The sequence below is a fragment of the Bombina bombina genome, chromosome 1 (assembly GCF_027579735.1).
Source record: "Bombina bombina isolate aBomBom1 chromosome 1, aBomBom1.pri, whole genome shotgun sequence".
Taxonomy (NCBI): domain Eukaryota; kingdom Metazoa; phylum Chordata; class Amphibia; order Anura; family Bombinatoridae; genus Bombina; species Bombina bombina.
Window position 1 is genome coordinate 25498772 of NC_069499.1, and position 20510 is coordinate 25519281.

At 38.8% G+C, this 20510-nt stretch overlaps 1 protein-coding gene across 1 annotated transcript in view; it reads right to left on the reverse strand.

Annotated features, from left to right (window-relative positions):
* SYNE2 (spectrin repeat containing nuclear envelope protein 2) overlaps positions 1-20510 on the reverse strand; it is a 799180-nt gene that overhangs the window by 501631 nt on the left and 277039 nt on the right. Inside the window, exons 26-28 of the mRNA XM_053697281.1 lie at positions 16089-16246; positions 8290-8437; positions 5841-6482 (exon numbers count right to left, since the gene is read on the reverse strand). Of these exons, the coding sequence (XP_053553256.1) occupies positions 5841-6482; positions 8290-8437; positions 16089-16246 (948 nt within the window). The remainder of the gene's footprint in view (positions 1-5840; positions 6483-8289; positions 8438-16088; positions 16247-20510) is intronic.

The window sequence follows — 20510 nt, forward strand, 5'->3', positions numbered from 1 at the left end:
TAGCTGTATTCGAATTGATTTTGTCTATAATTATTTGATCTCCCCTCATAGTATTGTCGTTTAGGTGAGTGTCGGTAATCATAATCTCCTCTTTTATATGATCTGTCCTGAGTATAATCCCATCTATTATGCCAATTTTCTCTCCTTCTTCTAGGTGTATATTCCTCCCCTCTTATATATTCCCTTTCATTTTCGTACTCTCGCCGGTAATTGTTATTTTGCCATCTATTGTCATAGTGTGCTCTTGGTCTATTGTTAACATAGGTTCTTTGAGTATGGTAATTCGGTTGGGTGTGGTCTCTTCTATAGGGTCTATTGTGATATTGGTTAGTGATTCTGTTATATCTATTTGTTTGTCTCCTAGGTTCATGTTCATATCTAGTGTCTAGTTGATAGTCATTGTTATCAATATAGATCATCCAATAACACCGGTCATCTATCATCTACCTAAGATTCATAAATCTCTACAGAAGCCACCAGGAAGACCGATTATTTCGGGAATTGGTTCCCTGAGTAGTAATCTTTCTGAATACATAGATCTCAACCTCCAGAGATATGTAAAACAGTTACCCTCATATCTCAAGGACTCAACTCAGGTTCTGAACCTTTTGGAAGAAACACCATGGGAGGACGGCTATATCCTAGCGACATGTGATGTGATGTCATTATATACATGCATCCCACATAAGGATGGGCTGGAAGCAGTTAAATTCTTTCTGGATAAAGATCCTGAAATCCCGGATGACCAAAAAACATTTATCTTAGATGGAATCCAATACATATTGACTCATAACTACTTCCATGACGAAGGAAAATACTACCAACAAATTTGTGGCACGGCCATGGGGACCAGGTTCGCGCCCAGCTATGCGAACTTGTACATGGGCAAGTGGGAAAACATCTTCTGGGAGTCATGCCCAGCGGACGCGGACCTGGTCCTATACCGTCGCTACATAGATGACATCATCATCATCTGGAGAGGCACTCAGGAAGATTTGGACTACACCATTAAAGTTATGAATAACAGCACAGACAATCTAAGGTTTACTCACACCTGGAGTACCACTGAACTCATCTTCCTGGATCTTAAAATCGAAATAAAAGAGGGTAAAATTGAAACATCTACACATTTTAAAAATGTCGATAGTAACAACTATATACATAGTATGAGTTGTCACCACAAGAGCTGGAAAAACAACATCCCCAAGGGTCAATTGGTAAGGATCAAGAAGAACTGTTCTACAGAAAATAAATGGGAAGAGCAGGCCAAAGTCATCAAAAGAAAATTTCTGGAAAGGGGATATGATGAGAGTATGCTGGACCAAAAAATTCAAGAAATTGATAATACAGAAAGGAAGGAACTTTTGAAATATAAAAGGAGAACATCTCCGGTGGAAAATGACTGTATCAATGTAGCCATGATCACGGAATACAGCGAAAATAAGGACATTATCGAAAAAAAATATTCCAGAAGCATTGGTCACTCCTAAGAGATGATGATCTAATTGGTGACAAACTACCACAGAAACCAAAGTTCGTATACCGAAAAACCAAGAATTTGAAGAGTCGACTAGCCCCAACTATAGAGAAGAAGAAGAAGAAAGGGGTAACGGACATATTTGGAAAAGAAGTGAAAGGATTCTTTCCATGTCTACTATGTAAGGCTTGCAAATGTGGCAAGAAATCCAACACGTTTTGCAGCTTCACAACTAAAGAAGAATACAAAGTGAAAGAGTTAATTAGATGTCAAGACAGTGGAGTGATATACATGCTACAGTGTTCATGTGGTCTTCAATACGTGGGCCAGACGTCAAGAATCCTAAAAGACCGGATACGCGAACACATACTACTAATAGAGAAGTTGAATATGGACACAGCCTTGTACAGACATTTTTCAATCAAACATAAGGGAAACATCAAAGAATTAACCTATATGGGCATCCAGAAAATTGGAAAAGATTGGAGAGGTGGAAACTACACAAAAAAACTGTTATCCGCAGAATCAAAGTGGATCTTTAATCTAGACTGTCTCCACCCAAAAGGATTGAACAATAAGGAAGACTTGTCTCATCTGATCTAATTAAGTTCATACCGAGAATATATATGAATATATATATATATATATATGTATGTATTTCCCTCTCCTCTAATTGGGCCCAATGAAAATTAAGATTAAAATCAAAATTATGATTATCTCCCCTCTGGGTATAAGTCTTTATTGAAGAAATACATCAGTAAGCATTGATGAAATAAATTACATCTATAAGAGCAAGCAGCCTCTATATAAAAGAATTAGAGGCTAGCAAAAAGATCTAGAACGGATATAGGACGGTTCCTTTAACATACTCTATCTATATGTACGTGACTCCTTCCCATTTCCCCTTCCTGAGTTTAATAAATTACGGCAGTCTCACATTTATGTATCTAAAGATACATTCCAGCCAAGGATACTCTAGCCGTCTCTCTAAAAACTTAATAAAAATTCAAAAATTCCTCTAGAATATCCTCTAGAAATCGCAGTCTCTTTGCAGTCTAAGCTTCAAAAGCAAAGTAAAAATAGACAACCATCTCATCCCTACTTCGTAGTTACCCTCAACCCCAAAAAGAATTAAAATGTATCAACTCCTAATTTAGAGTCTAAATATCAAGGGAAAGTTTTAGACCAACTTTCGAATTCACACTGTACAAACACATTATCAAATCTATTAATTGATAAAATAATTATGGTCAAAACTCGTCCAGATATTATATAAACACCATTTTTCTCTCATGACTACAAACCCCCATTCACCCATCTATTTTAAAAATTAAATTAAAGCACACATATCTAAAAGTTAAAGCACACAAGTTAAGACACGACCTTTTTTCTTAATCTTAGCGTGTATCCACTTAACAATTGGAGCAACTATGAATAGCAACTATAGTAACGCAATATGTAGGTAAAGAATATCTTTCATAGTTTTTAACCCAAAAAAGGCATACTTATAGAACAAGTGAATTAAAACTATCATAATAACAATTAGCTATGGATGAATGTTCACATATACAACATAAAGGAACACATCAATATAGACTATATTGTTAAATTAACTAACGATTCACTATAGGAGAAATTTCACATACACAATAGAAAGGAAAAATTACGCAGGACATAGGCAAATTATATAAGGTCTTTATTTGATGAATACAAGGTAATACTGACAATATCTAACCCCACTCTGAAATTTATGAGAAACGTATACTAAAACGTAAAAAGTGTTTTATTAACTTTCGTAACTTATACAATTTTAGAATTTCAATCTCCGCCAGTTATTGTAATCTGTTAGGAATAATGTCAGCAAGTCTCTATTCCCAATAGGCAGAATTAGAGATACCAGTTGAACTTCCCCTCATCTTACACAAACTACACTCTTTGCTGATAGGGCCATACTAGTTAAACCAATCATCAATGTATACCAGTGGTGACGTCACATCCAATGGGGTCTTCCGGAAATCGGAACTAAAACTAATAGATATAAGAGATCAAAATAAATGGATCCTGATCAATCATGATTATATAACAAAATAATTACAAATAATAATAAAGGTTCGACCAGAATTTTGGTCTCTAACAGTGAAATTTAGGCACGATTTGGCCAGTTATCTCCAACCGGAAGTGACGTAATCAAACAAACGGAGGTTAAGAAAGAATAAAACACCCCAAAGGTGCCCCAATCAAACCCCTTGTGGCATTATATAAGATGATATACCACTAGATATATAAGACATCACTTACATAAAATAAGTATATATATATATAGAGACAACTATTACAACGAACAACCGGAAGTCACAGATAATTGGCACTTCCGGTCACGGATTGGAGTTCTCTATATAAGGCCCAAACTACCAGCTTACCATTAGTCTTGATAAAGGCCTAGACAAGGCCGAAACGCGTAGACCTGGTAAGCTATATTCCACTAGGAGGGTACGATTGAAAAATTATCTACACATTGTATCTATTTTTTTCCCCACAGGTTTTTATCGATCGGCATATTTGTTTGTTACTTCTAGCAAATTGTTTTTACTTTGAACTTGGAGCCCAGTCTCCACAGAGCACTGTTTTTTATCATTTCTTTCCTTGCATTGTTTTTCCAACATTTTTCTTTTGATACACACATCACGTTTTTTTGGATATTTGCCACACAGAAGTGTTTTTTTCTCTCGCACAGGAGCGAGTTTTTGTTTTTCAACTGAACTGATTTCCATTTTTATTTTTATAACTGCACAGGATTACTATTATTCTTTTGCTCAGGACTGCCCATATACTACTACTATTATTTGTTCACAGGACTATCTTTTGCTCACAGAACTGTTTGCTGATTGTTTTTTTCACAGGATTGATTTTTTGTTACTGATTTATTGTTATTTATTTTTTGTTATTGTCTTTTAAGACAAAATGTTCACTAATTGATTTCGTATCACAATCACAGTGTAGAGCAGATGCTCACACACACCATCACACCTAATTGTTTAAATAACACACACTGTTAAAAATTTATACCCTGCTTAAAGTTTAAGATTATAGAGTATTGTTTTTTAATTTAATTTTTTTTTAAATTAATTTTTTTAGCGTGGATCCATGCGTCTCTGATAGATTTTAATCACCATATTATTGTTTTAAATTGTCTTTACAAGTTTTTAACTACTAAACTGTATATAAGAGAAGAATTATCTTGAATAAATATTGATAAACCTTAACCTTAGCCTCCATTTGTTGGCGCCTGGATACACTATTCTCATTTGATTATATCTAGGTGGCAGCTAGGTACCACCATCATCCGGGCACACAAGGTATAGTTGGCGCTGAGATATACGTACACCGGTATATGTATATATATAACTTGTTCTGCACATAGGGACTCCCACGAACCTCTATTTAAATAAATGTACATTTATTAGACGATTAAAAGCTATATAGAGGCTTTATTTTAATACCCCTCTGGGCTTTACAACTAGAATCACACTGTTTGAAAGAGGGTTTCTGGGGTGTGTTGACTGCGGGAAGTTAAGCGCTGCCTTATTATATGGAAGACGCTGATTTGTCGGCAAGCGCACACTTTCGCCCATGATAAGTTTGTACACAGTATTTCTATTTACACAATCGGCGCCACATTCAAGCTGTTATTGTTGGTTTTGTTTATTAATTTGATTTATCCTGTAATTTCATTGTGAGTATGCTTGGACCAAATAGATCTAGAAAAAAGGGCTTTAAAATGTCCTTTAATTGGGCATTGTTTCTAGATGTTTTCATTAGTTATTTTCAGCTGTTCCCTTGAACCATTTGTGATTTGTTTTGTATTTCAGAATGGAATTACAGGAAATGGGGGCAAAATAAATAATTATATATATATATATTGCAGAGTTTTTTGTTTTTTTTATAAACGATTTATCATTATATATTACCATCTCAAAGTGTTTAATGTCCCTTTAAATTCAGGCATTGAATGCTCAAGTCTACTTTTTAGTGCTGTATTTTAAAGGGCCTTACTTGGCAAAAACATAAACCTGAATTTAAATAAAATTAAGGTGTAGCTGCTACTAAACGTTACACCATCTGGCATTTTGATGGTTCCGAGTCATCCACAAGCAAATGTTTCATTTTGAAACCGCAGAATGTAATTGAATCCACAACATATGACTTTTGTAGATACCTCACAGAAAAACTGATAGTAATTTATCAATAGAAAGGAGCCCAAATTTTGTAAACAAACATATTTATGATAAAAATCTGTCTTATTATCTGTAGTTTCTATAAATTAGGATTGCAGACTGTGCTTTGTAAAATATTTCATATTTACCTTAAGGTCCTTGAAAACATATTTAATATCAGACAAAGTGAACTTTTCAATATCCTTCTCATTAAACTGCGTGTTTGATTCGCAAAACAATTCAATGTCTTTTTCTATTGGTGAAAGAATATTCATTGCGCCACATACAGATTGCGTTTTGTCGCTCTGCTCAGATGACTCTGCTTTTTGCAGGACGGTTTTTTGGGTGCTGGCAATATTTTTAGACAATACACCAACCAATTTCACACAAGATGTTTCCCCTCCAAACTCTGGATCTTCTAATGAAATATCTACAGTCGGTAGCCGGTTATCCAGTATTTCTGCCATTTGCCTCAGACGGGATATTTCCTTGTCCCAGTGACCTAGTTTTTTCTGGATATCCTGTAATGTTAACCTGTCCCACCTCAAACTTCTGATTTCTGCTAAAAATGACAGTTTAGTTGTTGGAAGCAAATTGAGAAAATCTTCCAAATCCTTGAGGATATTCTCTCGTTCTTTCATCATTTCATTAGTTGCTTCCAGCTGAGACTTATATTGGTGCACATTAAACTGAACCGCTTGGAAATCTACTGGATTTGATTCATCTCCAACGACTGAGGATTCCAGAGTGTCACATTGTTGCATTTCATCTTCAATAGTGCTCTGAACAGTCTATGAGAAAGAGAAAAGTTATGTATCAGAGGCTGAAACTCAACAAAAAAAACACAAACTGGGCTCACACCATGTTCAGCCATCTGAGCTCACAGGAAACATCTCAGAAGTGAATAGTAATTTAGTTCTGCAAGTTCTGCTTGAAAGTGGATTTGTAGAAGAGTCTAAATGAGACTGCAAAGCAAAGATGCAACCCCAGACCAACAGACAGAAGCACTATGGGTAGGGGGACCCCAGACATTTTTACCAAATAATGACCAGGAACAACAGTAATCTGTTCCTAGTTTAAATGGAAACTCACACTTTACCGAACTGATGAAGTAATTACTTCAGGAACGATTTACACAGAGATTTCAGAGGAAACTATTCTGATGATATATAGCACCACAGTAGTTTGCAAATGATGGTTTACAATGTGTTTTTTATCCCACAGGTTAGCACATTGTTCCTGTTGGGAGAAATCTAAACTTCTGATTGCTGTTTACACTCTACCACAACATAGAGACCAGATACTTACAATGCTCTGAGATCATCAGCATCATGCGGTTCTTTTTTTTTTTTTTTTTTTTTTTTGTTTTTTTTTTTTTTGTTTCAAAAGAGCTTTATTAATCTTATCATGTTTACAAGTGAAAATATGCAAACAATAAGAGAGAAACAAAACAGAAATAAAATTAGCAATTCGAGGACCCATCTCGTCCTCTAAACGGTCTATAGACACACATTGTGAAATGAGTAGTAAATTGTTCAAGGAAATTCCGCTAACACAGTAGTTAGTTAAAATACATAATGGAACTTTATAGCGCGGATGGTGGAGACCCAAAGGTCTCCCGGCCAGGAGAGAAGGGGGAAGGATAGAAGTCTAGAAGTGAGAAGAGGGGGGGGAAGAAGAGGGTTGAGGAATATATCGTCAGTCACATGCGGTTCTTTTTTAACTTGTTGTATTACATCTATGCTTAGCAAACTACTCAGCGTATATATAGCATCAGAACGTTAGCACTACAACATCCCTTGAAAAAGACAAATTGGACCTTTTGGAAACAGAGTATCAAGAAGCGTCAGGCCCAGCTGAAAGTGACAGTTAAGACCCAATATGTATACTTTGTTACTTATTGTTACATACCAGACAAGCATCTTGCAACGGGTTCCACATCTATAAGCTGGTAAGAAGTACATGAAACATTTACATAATCATTGTTTGCTAGGAGCCAAAAATGGCCGCCAAGCTCCGCCCACAGCTTTCTTTTTGTCCAGTTAGTTGTTTTCTTGTTTGACAGTTTAGCAGTGCACCCTTAATATTATTCAGTTAGCTCTTTTAAATCACACAAGCACAAATCAGCACGTGCAAGTAGGAAAACGTATTCACAAGTCAATTGTGATTGGAGAAACTTAACGTACCAAAATATACATGCAATAGGTGGGCGGAGCTTAGCAGACATTTTCAGCTCCTAACAAACAAATATTTAAATGTTTTATGTACTTCTTACAAGCTTATAGATGTGGGACCAGTTGCAGGATTCTTCTCTGGTTTGTAACAATAAGTAATCAAAATGATGTATTGGGTCTAGACTGTCCCTTTAATAAATTCAATTGATGACAATGGTTGTATATAAGACAAAAGCTTTGTTTATTAATGTACAATAATTACTTACAGGATTTAAAACAGCAGATAAGGTGACACCAGCGTATTGCTGATACATAGACACGTCACATTTTTGTCACTGACGTTCAGAGTTTTCGCACCGTTATAGTTTTTAAGACAAAATAATTAAATAAAAAATAAATACATTTTCCTGCGACGTGTACTTACCTTTAAATCCTGCAAAACTGAATCAATATTTGACACAGTGAATTTCTCGATATCCTTTTCGCAATCAGGCAGGTTTGATTCACAAAGTACAGCAACATCGTGTTCAATTGGCAAAAGCAGGTCTAGAGTGGTCTCAAGAGATTGGATCCTAATCAAAAACACCAGAATTGGTTTCTAATCTTATAAATGCAGCAGATGGCAAAATAATGTATATTTACTTAAAGGGATATTCGGGTCAAAATTTAAAGGCACATATTTGCAATATACATGTGTTGGCAAAATGCTTCTCTAGTTTTAGAGTTAAAGGGATACTAAACCCAAATTATTTCTTTACTACTATTACCAATTTTTCTTTGTTCTCTTGCTATCTTTATTTAAAAAAAAAACAGGAATGTAAAGCTTAGTAGCCGGTCCATTTGAGGCTCAGCACCCTGGATAGCGCTTGCTTATTGGTGGCTACATTTGGCTAACCAATAAGCAAGCGTAACCCAGGTTCTGGACCAAAAATGGGCCAGCTCCTAAGCTTTATATTACTTCTTATTAAATAAAGATAGCAAGAGAACAAAGAAAAATTGATAATAGGAGTAAATTAGAATGTTGCTTAAAATTACTGCTCTATCTGAATCATTAAAGAACAGATGTGGGTTTAGTATTTCTTTAATATTTTTCTCTGTACTCAGGTATGTACACACCCATACATCAGTATGCACAGTGGCCAATTGTGCGCAGGTATGTACACACCCATACGTCAGTATGCACAGTAATCAATTGTGCGCAGGTATGTACACACCCATACGTCAGTATGCACAGCAGCCAGTTGTGCGCAGGTATGTACAAACCCATACGTCAGTATGCACAGCAATCAATTGTGCGCAGGTATGTACACAGCCATACGTCAGTATGCACAGCAGTCAGTTGTGCGCAGGTATGTACACACCCATACGTCTGTATGTACAGCAGCCAATTGTGCGCAGGTATGTACACACCCATACGTCAGTATGCACAGCAGCCAATTGTGTGCAGGTATATACACACCCATACGTCTGTATGTTCAGCAGCCAATTGTGCGCAGGTATGTACACACCCATATGTCAGTATGCACAGCAGTCAATTGTGCGCAGGTATGTACACAGCCATACGTCAGTATGTACAGCAGCCAATTGTGCGCAGGTATGTACACACCCATACGTCAGTATGCACAGCAATCAATTGTGCGCAGGTATGTACACACCCATACGTCAGTATGCACAGCAATCAATTGTGCGCAGGTATGTACACACCCATACGTCTGTATGTACAGCAGCCAATTGTGCACAGGTATGTACACACCCATGCGTCAGTATGCACAGCAGCCAATTGTGCGCAGGTATGTACACACCCATACGTGAGTATGCACAGCAATCAATTGTGCGCAGGTATGTACACACCCATACGTCAGTATGCAAAGCAGCCAGTTGTGCGCAGGTATGTACACACCCATACATCAGTATGCACAGCAGCTAAATGTGCGCAGGTATGTACACACCCATACATCAGTATGCTCAGCAGCTAAATGTGCGCAGGTATGTACACACCCATACGTCAGTATGCACAGCAGCCAATTGCGTGCAGGTATATACACACCCATACATCAGTATGTACAGCAGTCAGTTGTGCGCAGGTATGTACACACCCATACGTCTGTATGTACAGCAGCCAATTGTGCGCAGGTATGTACACACCCATACGTCAGTATGCACAGCAGCCAATTGTGTGCAAGTATATACACACCCATACGTCTGTATGTTCAGCAGCCAATTGTGCGCAGGTATGTACACACCCATATGTCAGTATGCACAGCAGTCAATTGTGCGCAGGTATGTACACAGCCATACGTCAGTATGCACAGCAGCCAATTGTGTGCAAGTATATACACACCCATATGTCTGTATGTTCAGCAGCCAATTGTGCGCAGGTATGTACACACCCATATGTCAGTATGCACAGCAGTCAATTGTGCGCAGGTATGTACACAGCCATACGTCAGTATGTACAGCAGCCAATTGTGCGCAGGTATGTACACACCCATACGTCAGTATGCACAGCAATCAATTGTGCGCAGGTATGTACACACCCATACGTCAGTATGCACAGCAATCAATTGTGCGCAGGTATGTACACACCCATACGTCTGTATGTACAGCAGCCAATTGTGCACAGGTATGTACACACCCATACGTCAGTATGCACAGCAGCCAATTGTGCGCAGGTATGTACACACCCATACGTCAGTATGCACAGCAATCAATTGTGCGCAGGTATGTACACACCCATACATCAGTATGCACAGCAGCTAAATGTGCGCAGGTATGTACACACCCATACATCAGTATGCACAGCAGCTAAATGTGCGCAGGTATGTACACACCCATACGTCAGTATGCACAGCAGCCAATTGCGTGCAGGTATATACACACCCATACATCAGTATGTACAGCAGCCAATTGTGCGCAGGTATGTACACACCCATACTTCTGTATGTACACACCCATACGTCTGTATGTACATCTGTATGTACAGCAGCCAATAAAACAAATTGTTTACCTCTCTATAAGGAGTTCTGTCAGGATAGAGTCGTTTACATCCTATGCATGTGGCCTTTCCTGATCTCATTACAATAAAACAAATTGTTTACCTCTCTATAAGGATTCTGTCAGAGTCGTTTACATCCTATGTGTGTGGCATTTCCTCATCTCATTACAATAAAACAAATTGTTTACCTCTCTATAAGGAGTTCTGTCAGGATAGAGTCGTTTACATCCTATGCGGTGGCATTTCCTGATCTCATTACAATAAAACAAATTGTTTACCTCTCTATAAGGAGTTCTGTCAGGATAGAGTCGTTTACATCCTATGCATGTGGCATTTCCTGATCTCATTACAATAAAACAAATTGTTTACCTCTCTATAAGGAGTTCTGTCAGGATAGAGTCGTTTACATCCTATGCGTGTGGCATTTCCTGATCGCATTACAATAAAACAAATTGTTTACCTCTCTATAAGGAGTTCTGTCAGGATAGAGTCGTTTACATCCTATGCATGTGGCATTTCCTGATCTCATTACAATAAAACAAATTGTTTACCTCTCTATAAGGAGTTCTGTCAGAGTCGTTTACATCCTATGCATGTGGCATTTCCTGATCTCATTACAATAAAACAAATTGTTTACCTCTCTATAAGGAGTTCTGTCAGAGTTGTTTACATCCTACGCGTGTGGCATTTCCTAATCTCATTACAATAAAACAGACTGTTTACCTCTCTATAAGGAGTTCTGTCAGGATAGAGTCGTTTACATCCTATGCATGTGGCATGTACACACCCATACGTCAGTATGCACAGCAATCAATTGTGCGCAGGTATGTACACACCCATACGTCAGTATGCACAGCAATCAATTGTGCGCAGGTATGTACACACCCATACGTCTGTATGTACAGCAGCCAATTGTGCACAGTTATGTACACACCCATACGTCAGTATGCACAGCAATCAATTGTGCGCAGGTATGTACACACCCATACGTCAGTATGCAAAGCAGCCAGTTGTGCGCAGGTATGTACAGACCCATACATCAATATGCACAGCAGCTAAATGTGCGCAGGTATGTACACACCCATACGTCAGTATGCACAGCAGCCAATTGCGTGCAGGTATATACACACCCATACATCAGTATGTACAGCAGCCAATTGTGCGCAGGTATGTACACACCCATACTTCTGTATGTACACACCCATACGTCTGTATGTACATCTGTATGTACAGCAGCCAATAAAACAAATTGTTTACCTCTCTATAAGGAGTTCTGTCAGGATAGAGTCGTTTACATCCTATGCGTGTGGCATTTCCTGATCTCATTACAATAAAACAAATTGTTTACCTCTCTATAAGGAGTTCTGTCAGGATAGAGTCGTTTACATCCTATGCGTGTGGCATTTCCTGATCTCATTACAATAAAACAAATTGTTTACCTCTCTATAAGGAGTTCTGTCAGGATAGAGTCGTTTACATCCTATGCGGGTGGCATTTCCTGATCTCATTACAATAAAACAAATTGTTTACCTCTCTATAAGGAGTTCTGTCAGAGTCGTTTACATCCTATGCGGGTGGCATTTCCTGATCTCATTACAATAAAACAAATTGTTTACCTCTCTATAAGGAGTTCTGTCAGGATAGAGTCGTTTACATCCTATGCATGTGGCATTTCCTGATCTCATTACAATAAAACAAAACAAATTGTTTACCTCTCTATAAGGAGTTCTGTGAGGATAGAGTCGTTTACATCCTATGCGTGTGGCCTTTCCTGATCTCATTACAATAAAACAAATTGTTTACCTCTCTATAAGGAGTTCTGTCAGGATAGAGTCGTTTACATCCTATACATGTGGCCTTTCCTGATCTCATTACAATAAAACAAATTGTTTACCTCTCTATAAGGAGTTCTGTCAGGATAGAGTCGTTTACATCCTATGCATGTGGCATTTCCTGATCTCATTACAATAAAACAAATTGTTTACCTCTCTATAAGGAGTTCTGTGAGGATAGAGTCGTTTACATCCAATGCATGTGGCATTTCCTGATCTCATTACAATAAAACAAATTGATTACCTCTCTATAAGGAGTTCTGTCAGGATAGAGTCATTTACATCCTATGTGTGTGGCATTTCCTGATCTCATTACAATAAAACAAATTGTTTACCTCTCTATAAGGAGTTCTGTCAGGATAGAGTCGTTTACATCCTATGCATGTGGCCTTTCCTGATCTCATTACAATAAAACAAATTGTTTACCTCTCTATAAGGAGTTCTGTCAGGATAGAGTCGTTTACATCCTATGCGGGTGGCATTTCCTGATCTCATTACAATAAAACAAATTGTTTACCTCTCTATAAGGAGTTCTGTCAGAGTCGTTTACATCCTATGCGGGTGGCATTTCCTGATCTCATTACAATAAAACAAATTGTTTACCTCTCTATAAGGAGTTCTGTCAGAGTCGTTTGCATCCTATGCGGGTGGCATTTCCTGATCTCATTACAATAAAACAAATTGTTTACCTCTCTATAAGGAGTTCTGTCAGGATAGAGTCGTTTACATCCTATGCATGTGGCATTTCCTGATCTCATTACAATAAAACAAATTGTTTACCTCTCTATAAGGAGTTCTGTCAGGATAGTCGTTTACATCCTATACGTGTGGCCTTTCCTGATCTCATTACAATAAAACAAATTATTTACCTCTCTATAAGGAGTTCTGTCAGGATAGAGTCGTTTACATCCTATGTGTGCGGCATTTCCTGATCTCATTACAATAAAACAAATTGTTTACCTCTCTATAAGGAGTTCTGTCAGAGTCGTTTACATCCTATGTGTGTGGCATTTCCTGATCTCATTACAATAAAACAAATTATTTACCTCTCTATAAGGAGTTCTGTCAGGATAGAGTCGTTTACATCCTATGCGGGTGGCATTTCCTGATCTCATTACAATAAAACAGATTGTTTACCTCTCTATAAGGAGTTCTGTCAGGATAGAGTCGTTTACATCCTATGCGGGTGGCCTTTCCTGATCTCATTACAATAAAACAAATTGTTTACCTCTCTATAAGGAGTTCTGTCAGAGTCGTTTACATCCTATGTGTGTGGCATTTCCTGATCTCATTACAATAAAACAAATTATTTACCTCTCTATAAGGAGTTCTGTCAGGATAGAGTCGTTTACATCCTATGCGGGTGGCATTTCCTGATCTCATTACAATAAAACAGATTGTTTACCTCTCTATAAGGAGTTCTGTCAGGATAGAGTCGTTTACATCCTATGCGGGTGGCCTTTCCTGATCTCATTACAATAAAACAAATTGTTTACCTCTCTATAAGGAGTTCTGTCAGAGTTGTTTACATCCTATGCGTGTGGCCTTTCCTGATCTCATTACAATAAAACAAATTGTTTACCTCTCTATAAGGAGTTCTGTCAGGATAGAGTCGTTTACATCCTATGCATGTGGCATTTCCTGATCTCATTACAATAAAACAAATTGTTTACCTCTCTATAAGGAGTTCTGTCAGGATAGAGTCGTTTACATCCTATGCGGGTGGCCTTTCCTGATCTCATTACAATAAAACAAATTGTTTACCTCTCTATAAGGAGTTCTGTCAGGATAGAGTCGTTTACATCCTATACATGTGGCCTTTCCTGATCTCATTACAATAAAACAAATTGTTTACCTCTCTATAAGGAGTTCTGTCAGGATAGAGTCGTTTACATCCTATACGTGTGGCATTTCCTGATCTCATTACAATAAAACAAATTGTTTACCTCTCTATAAGGAGTTCTGTCAGGATAGAGTCGTTTACATCCTATGCGGTGGCATTTCCTGATCTCATTACAATAAAACAGATTGTTTACCTCTCTATAAGGAGTTCTGTCAGGATAGAGTCGTTTACATCCTATGCGGGTGGCCTTTCCTGATCTCATTACAATAAAACAAATTGTTTACCTCTCTATAAGGAGTTCTGTCAGGATAGAGTCGTTTACATCCTATACATGTGGCCTTTCCTGATCTCATTACAATAAAACAAATTGTTTACCTCTCTATAAGGAGTTCTGTCAGGATAGAGTCGTTTACATCCTATACGTGTGGCATTTCCTGATCTCATTACAATAAAACAAATTGTTTACCTCTCTATAAGGAGTTCTGTCAGGATAGAGTCGTTTACATCCTATGCGGTGGCATTTCCTGATCTCATTACAATAAAACAGATTGTTTACCTCTCTATAAGGAGTTCTGTCAGGATAGAGTCGTTTACATCCTATGCGGGAGGCCTTTCCTGATCTCATTACAATAAAACAGATTGTTTACCTCTCTATAAGGAGTTCTGTCAGAGTCGTTTACATCCTATGCGGGTGGCATTTCCTGATCTCATTACAATAAAACAGATAGTTTACCTCTCTATAAGGAGTTCTGTCAGAGTCGTTTACATCCTATGCATGTGGCCTTTCCTGATCTCATTACAATAAAACAAATTGTTTACCTCTCTATAAGGAGTTCTGTCAGGATAGAGTCGTTTACATCCTATGCATGTGGCCTTTCCTGATCTCATTACAATAAAACAAATTGTTTACCTCTCTATAAGGAGTTCTGTCAGGATAGAGTCGTTTACATCCTATGCGTGTGGCATTTCCTGATCTCATTACAATAAAACAAATTATTTACCTCTCTATAAGGAGTTCTGTCAGAGTCGTTTACATCCTAAGCGGGTGGCATTTCCTGATCTCATTACAATAAAACAGATTGTTTACCTCTCTATAAGGAGTTCTGTCAGGATAGAGTCGTTTACATCCTATGCGTGTGGCATTTCCTGATCTCATTACAATAAAACAGATTGTTTACCTCTCTATAAGGAGTTCTGTCAGGATAGAGTCGTTTACATCCTATGTGTGTGGCATTTCCTGATCTCATTACAATAAAACAAATTATTTACCTCTCTATAAGGAGTTCTGTCAGGATAGAGTCGTTTACATCCTATGCGGGTGGCATTTCCTGATCTCATTACAATAAAACAAATTGTTTACCTCTCTATAAGGAGTTCTGTCAGGATAGAGTCGTTTACATCCTATGCGTGTGGCATTTCCTGATCTCATTACAATAAAACAAATTGTTTACCTCTCTATAAGGAGTTCTGTCAGAGTCGTTTACATCCTATGCATGTGGCCTTTCCTGATCTAATTACAATAAAACAAATCACATACACTTGAGCCTCTGTACCTGACCGTTGCGCTCTCTGTGGCAGTTTCCACCTCACAATTTAATTCTCTTCTTTTTTCGGATAAACGTGGCTTTTCCGTGTCGTGCACAAGTTTTTCCAGTTTGTGTGAAGTTGCTTGAAACTGGGTCCAGCTTAAGACGACTTCTGCTCTCAGGTTCTATAACATAAAGAACAGAGGTTTGTAGACTCGGATAGACAGATTATTGCTACAAACTATAGGACATCACATGGCCGGGGTGGGGAACTGGATTACAACGTTATTAGGGACATTCTTATCAAATCTCAGCAAATCTCATCAAAAATAAAATTTGATTTGCAGAGCTTTGATATTGCAGAGTGGTCCAGGGATACACCACTGTAAAAGCCTAGTGGAATTTGTGTTCCTGGTCTCCTTGCTATAGCCAATCAGGGGCTGGCTATAATGAGACTGTGCACTGCTCTAAGGTGAAATGTGTGAATCCTGTACACAGACAGCCAGCAATATGCGCTCCTGGTTTCCAATTCCCATAAGGGGCAGGGGGAGATACAATTTGTTGAGGGCAATTACAAGAAAAGACAAAAAATAATGCATTTATTTATTATTCACAAAGCACAGCAAAGTCTTGTTCAGTTGGCAAAATCAGAACTAAAGTGTTCTCAAGAGATCGGATCCTAAGCAAAAACACCAGAATGTATTGAATTCTGTGATAGAAGACAAAACCTGTCCCATTAATATTTGTACACAGTGACACTCTCATGACATCCCTTGTATGGTAACGTATAGGTAAGTATTTATATGTGCTGTGCACGAGTAAATTAAAAGGGATGTTAAACACATAAAATAGTTAAAGGGATAAAAAGAACAAAATTAAAATGTGCATGGGAGCATTTCAATGTTAAATAGACCCAATTTGCAATATTCTTCCATTAGCAAAAATGATTCTAGTAAAAGTTATTATTGTATTCTAGTGGCATATGCACATATGCACATAGGGCTCGTGCACCAGTATTCAAACACCACACCTTTGCACAGTGAGCAGTAGTTTGTATAAAACAAATTATGTTTTCACAGACACAATACACAGCATTGCCGGCTCTCTGAGCTTGAATATGGGCGCACTGTGCACTCACAGCATATGTGCGTATGCCACTAAAAACAGTAATAACTTTTACTAGAAGTATTTTGCTAATGGACGTAAACTGCAAAACTGCTTCTATTAAAAACTGAAATGCACCCATGCACATTTCAAATTTGACCTTTCCATTAATTTAAAGAATAAAAAAAGGAAATTTATGCTTACCTGATAAATTTATTTCTTTTACGATACGATGAGTCCACGGATTTCATCCTTACTTGTGGGATTACGCCTCCTGGTCAGCAGGAGGAGGCAAAGAGCACCCCAGCAGAGCTGTATATATAGCTCCTCCCTTCCCTCCCACTCCAGTAATTCGACCGAAGTTAGGAAGAGAAAGGAAAAGCCAAGGTGCAGAGGTGACTAAAGTTTAACAAAATTAATTACCTATCTTAGAAATGACAGGGTGGGCCGTGGACTTGTCGTATCGTAAAAGAAATACATTTATCAGGTAAGCATAAATTTCCTTTTCTTTTACAAGATACGATGAGTCCACGGATTTTATCCTTACTTATGGGATACAATACCAAAGCTATAGGACACGGATGAAAGGGAGGGACAAGACAGGAACCTAAACAGAAGGCACCACTGCTTGAAGAACCTTTCTCCCAAAACCAGCCTCGACGAGGCAAAAGTATCAAATTTGGAAAATTTGGAAAAAGTATGAAGAGACGACCAAGTTGCAACCTTGCAAATCTGTTCAACAGAAGCATCATTTTTAAATGCCCATGAGGAAGCCACAGCCATAGTGGAATGAGCTGTAATTTATTCAGGAGCCTGCTGTCCAGCAGTCTCCTATGCAAAACGGATAATACTCTTCAGGCAAATAGAAAGAGAGGTAGCCGTAGCTTTCTGACCCCTACGTTTCCCAGAAAAAAACAACAAATAATGAAGATGATTGACGAAATTCCTTAGTCGCCTGCAAGTAAAACTTCAGGGCACGGACTACGTCCAAATTATGTAACAGGCGTTCCTTCTTTGAAGAAGGATTAGGACACAATGAAGGAACAACAATTTCCTGATTAATATTTTTGTTGGAAACAACCTTAGGAAGAAAACCATGTTTAGTACGCAACACTACCTTATCGGAATGACAAATAAGATAAGGAGAATCACATTGTAATGCTGAAAGCTCAGAAACTCTGCAAGCAGAAGAAATAGCAACCAAAAATAAAACTTTCCAAGATAACAACTTAATATCTATGGAATGCATAGGTTCAAACGGAACCCCTTGAAGAACATTAAGAACTAAATTCAAACTCCAAGGGGGAGCAATTGGTATAAACACAGGCCTGATTCTAGTCAGGGCCTGACAAAAAGCTTGAACATCCGGAACATCTGCCAGACATTTGTGTAGCAAAATAGATAGAGCAGAAATCTGTCCCTTTAAGGAACTTGCTGAAAACCCTTTCTCCAATCCTTCTTGGAGAAAAGATAAAATCCTAGAAATCCTAATCTTACTCCATGAGTAGCCCTTGGATTCGCACCAATAAAGATATTTACGCCATATCTTATGGTAAATTTTTCTAGTAACAGGTTTACGTGCCTGAATCAAAGTATCAATGACTGAATCAGAGAACCCTCGCTTAGATAAAATCAAGCGTTCAATCTCCAAGCAGTCAGCTGCAGAGAAATTAGATTTGGATGATGGAAGGGTCCCTGAATGAGAAGGTCCTGCCTCAATGGAAGCTTCCACGGCGGCAGAGATGACATGTCCACCAGATCGGCATACCAAGTCCTGCGAGGCCACGCAGGCGCGATGAGAATCATTGAAGCCCTCTCCTGTTTGACTTGAGCGATCACCCTGGGAAGGAGAGCAAATGGAGGGAACACATAAGCTAGGTTGAACGACCAAGGCACTGCCAAGGCATCTATCAGTTCGGCCTGAGGATCCCTGGACCTGGATCCGTATCTCGGAAGCTTGGCATTCTGACGAGATGCCATAAGATCCAGTTCCGGCCTGCCCCATATGAAAATCAGGTCGGCAAAGACCTCCGGATGGAGTTCCCATTCCCTGGATGAAACGTCTGTCTGCTCAAAAAATCTGCCTCCCAGTTGTCCACTCCTGGGATGTAGATTGCTGACAGATAACAAGAGTGAGCTTCCGTCCACCTAATTACCTTGGATACTTCTGTCATCGCTAAGGAACTCCTTGTTCCTCCCTGATGATTGATGTTGTCCGACTGGAATCTGATGAATTTGGCCGAAGCCAACTGAGGCCAAGCCTGAAGCGCATTGAATATTGCTCTCAACTCCAGAATATTGATGGGAAGTAGAGACTCTGACCGAATCCACACACCCTGAGCCTTCAGGGTGTTCCAGACTGCACCCCATCCTATTAGGCTGGCTTCCGTTGTCACTATCTCCCATGAGGGTCTGCGGAAGCATGTCCCCTGGGACAGATGATCCGGCGACAACCACCAAAGAAGAGAGTCCCTTGTCTCCTGATCCAGATCTATTTGAGGAGACAAATTTGCATAATCTCCATTCCATTGTCTGAGCATGCTCAGTTGTAGAGGTCTGAGATGAAAACGTGCAAACGGAATGATGTCCATTGCAGCCACCATCAATCAATCCAATTGCCTCCATGCACTGAGCCACTGACGGCCGAGGATTGGACTGAAGGGATCGGCATGTATTCAGAGTCTTTAACTTTCTGACTTCCGTCAAAAAGATTTTCATAGATAGAGAGTCGATTAGAGTTCCCAGGAAAGGAACCCTTGTCTGTGGAATTAGTGAACTCTTTTCCAGATTCACCTTCCACCCGTGAGTCCTTAGAAAGGACAGAACAATGTCGGTATGAGACTTCGTCAGCTGATAAGACGACGCCTGGATCAGAATATCGTCCAGATAAGGTGCCACTGCAATACCCCGCGGCCTGAGAACCGCCAGCAGAGACTCCAGAACCTTTGTGAAAATTCTGGGCGCCGTGGCCAGACCGAAAGGAAGGGCCACGAACTGAAAATGTTTGTCCAGAAAGGCAAACCTTAGGAACTTGTGATGATCTCTGTGGATAGGAATATGAAGATATGCATCCTTTAAGTCCACGGTAGTCATACATTGACCCTCCTGGATCAATGGAAGAATTGTCCGAATAGTCTCCATCTTGAAGGATGGAACCCTGAAAAACTTGTTTAGACTTTTGAGATCTAAAATGGGTTGGAACGTTACCTATTTTTTAGGAACAACAAAGAGATTTGAGTAAAACCCCTGTCCCTGTTCCTGTATTGGAACGGGACAAATTACTCCCATGAAGGAGAGGTCTCTTACGCAACGTAAGAACGCCTCTCTTTTTATCTAGTCTACAGA